The sequence below is a fragment of the Perkinsus marinus genome (genome assembly GCF_000006405.1).
Source record: "Perkinsus marinus ATCC 50983 genomic scaffold scf_1104296956762, whole genome shotgun sequence".
In the NCBI taxonomy this organism is placed as follows: Eukaryota; Perkinsozoa; order Perkinsida; family Perkinsidae; genus Perkinsus; species Perkinsus marinus.
This window is the reverse complement of record NW_003207383.1, coordinates 3,937-6,031: the sequence shown is the minus strand read 5'-3', so window position 1 is coordinate 6,031 and position 2,095 is coordinate 3,937. Positions and strand designations below refer to the sequence as shown.

At 46.0% G+C, this 2,095-nt stretch overlaps 1 protein-coding gene across 1 annotated transcript; it reads left to right on the top strand.

Moving 5' to 3' along the window:
* Positions 1 to 379: 379 nt before the first annotated feature.
* Pmar_PMAR021598 (hypothetical protein) lies at positions 380 to 1,849 on the top strand (the record flags this gene model as incomplete). Its single annotated transcript, XM_002775062.1, has 7 exons — positions 380 to 542; positions 590 to 723; positions 1,023 to 1,106; positions 1,150 to 1,302; positions 1,351 to 1,465; positions 1,513 to 1,686; positions 1,731 to 1,849. The coding sequence occupies 7 exons, from the start codon at positions 380 to 382 to the stop codon at positions 1,847 to 1,849; spliced, it is 942 nt and encodes a 313-aa protein (XP_002775108.1).
* Between the last annotated feature and the right edge of the window lie 246 nt (positions 1,850 to 2,095).

The window sequence follows — 2,095 nt, the reverse complement described above, 5'->3', positions numbered from 1 at the left end:
TAATGCGAATACTAAGTAGGGAGATTATTGATGATATGTTTAAGCTCACCTTCACTGAGGCTGCGGTAGTAGTAGCAACGGTGGTGATGATGGAATCTTCGCTGTGCGTTGCGGATCTTTAAGGTTATCGTGAATGCATACAGTGTTTTCAATTGTGAATCGAAACCGTTATTGGAGTCGGCTATTAAACATTGTCATGCATTGGCGGCGATGAATAGGAAGAAGGGGAACGACGTTCGGAGTTGTGCAGTAGGAGGGGGAGAAGGAGGAGGCGTTGGGGGAATGCAAGATTGGCAGGTACTTCTATCAGGCTTGGCTCGGTTCAAACCTGCAGGTACCGAAGAGCTAGTGGAAGTTATACTGTCATCTGCAGCATTAAATGCGGAGGAAGGAGGTCCCGAGAATCGAACTGGGGACCTTTGGATTACCAGCTTTAGGCTTGACCGATCTCGCGTCTATCATTTCGAGTGCTGCACGTCTGCTTACTGTTGAGAATGAGGTGACCGTCAAGGAGGCTGAAGAGAGTGTCCTTGCTGACGTTAGTGAGTGCAGCCTGTGGGAATCGAACCAGGGACCTCTCGGTTGTTAGATACAATCCTCGATAGGATATGTCTATCAACTCCAGAGAGTCTTTATAGTGCAGCCAGTGCCTTTCACACGTTAACTCTATTCGATGGTATAGTCAAGGACACACCAGAGATGATGGAGGCAGCCTCGAGGAATGTAAGGGGACTGACTCCCCTGGTCCTGCAGTCTTGGAATATATGTTCGCTTTCCTCACCTGAATCCAAGCGTTTCCTCACTTGAAGATTTTATATACAAATTCGGGTAGAACTGTGCATAAAATTACCTCAAAATTTTCACACTCCCATAGTGATAGTACGATATGAGGTCGCTGATCATGTACCGTCGCAACTGCGATTGCCATTCCTGCATCATCATCATCATCATCATCCTCATCATCATCATCATCCTTTGATGCTGCTGTTCCCTAAACCATGCACAGTATCATGTCCATTTAGTTCCTACTAGCACTTGATCGAGACTCCAACGTGCTTCGTAGCACAGTGCCTGGTCCGGTACCCAGGATGCGGCTGAATAAACAGGTGGCTCGTATCGCTGATGCTTATGGTGTATGATGTGTTATAGCCACCGGCTCGACGGGAGCCTCCTGAGGGGCCTGAGGAGCTTATGAAGGTAGGCTTCAGTGCTGAGAAAGGTGATGATGATGATGATGAGGAAGATGTCTCTACGATGGATGTGGAGCTGGAAGCAGAGAATGAGACGGAACTAGGGGAAGAGGTAACGATAACGTTAGAATAGGTGAAGATAAGGTATTGGTAGTAGTAGGTAGTAGTAGAGGGGATGTCCGTCCTGGATGCTACTTCGATGATGGGTCTTGGACAAGAGGATGAGGAAGTTGTTAGGGATGATGATGTTATCCTACATAGGCTCCAAAGAGAACGTAATAGTAGAAGATGGTGAGTAGTAGTATGAGGAGGTAATGTGTAGGTACTACTGGGTTGAATAATAAGAACAGACCTGTGGCACCAGTGGATGCAATAGCAGCTAGGAATAGAGTAGTTTCGGTAGTTGCGATAGCTGTGGGTAGTTTGGGTAGAATATGGACACAATTGAATAAGGGAGATGAGGAAGAAGGAAAGAGGAAGGACGACGAAGTGATGGGTAAGTAGTACTCAGACCAGTAGTAGTATCATAATTGCTGGTAGTACCACAACGTCTGGTTACACCTGTGGAGACCGAGATGCTCTCCAAAGCGGAAGACATTATAACCTTTGCATGTCCTGGTCTAACGGCACCACAGCTTGTGAACTGCTTTGAGACGTAGGTTCATAATGACTCTTCTCCTGAGGTTGTTATTGGTAGGTACAGTTTGCATACACCCCATAGGACCCATCATACTGTGCTAAAGGCAATTGGAAATGAGTTGGTACGGAAATGGATACATATAAGCGCGAGTGAGATAAGAAGAATAGAGAAAAGTATTGAAGCATCGAAGTTGAAGCATCAGCAGTTGTCTTTTATGTTGAGAATGCATTCTAATAGGAGGAAGATTCAACTACCATGATGATGC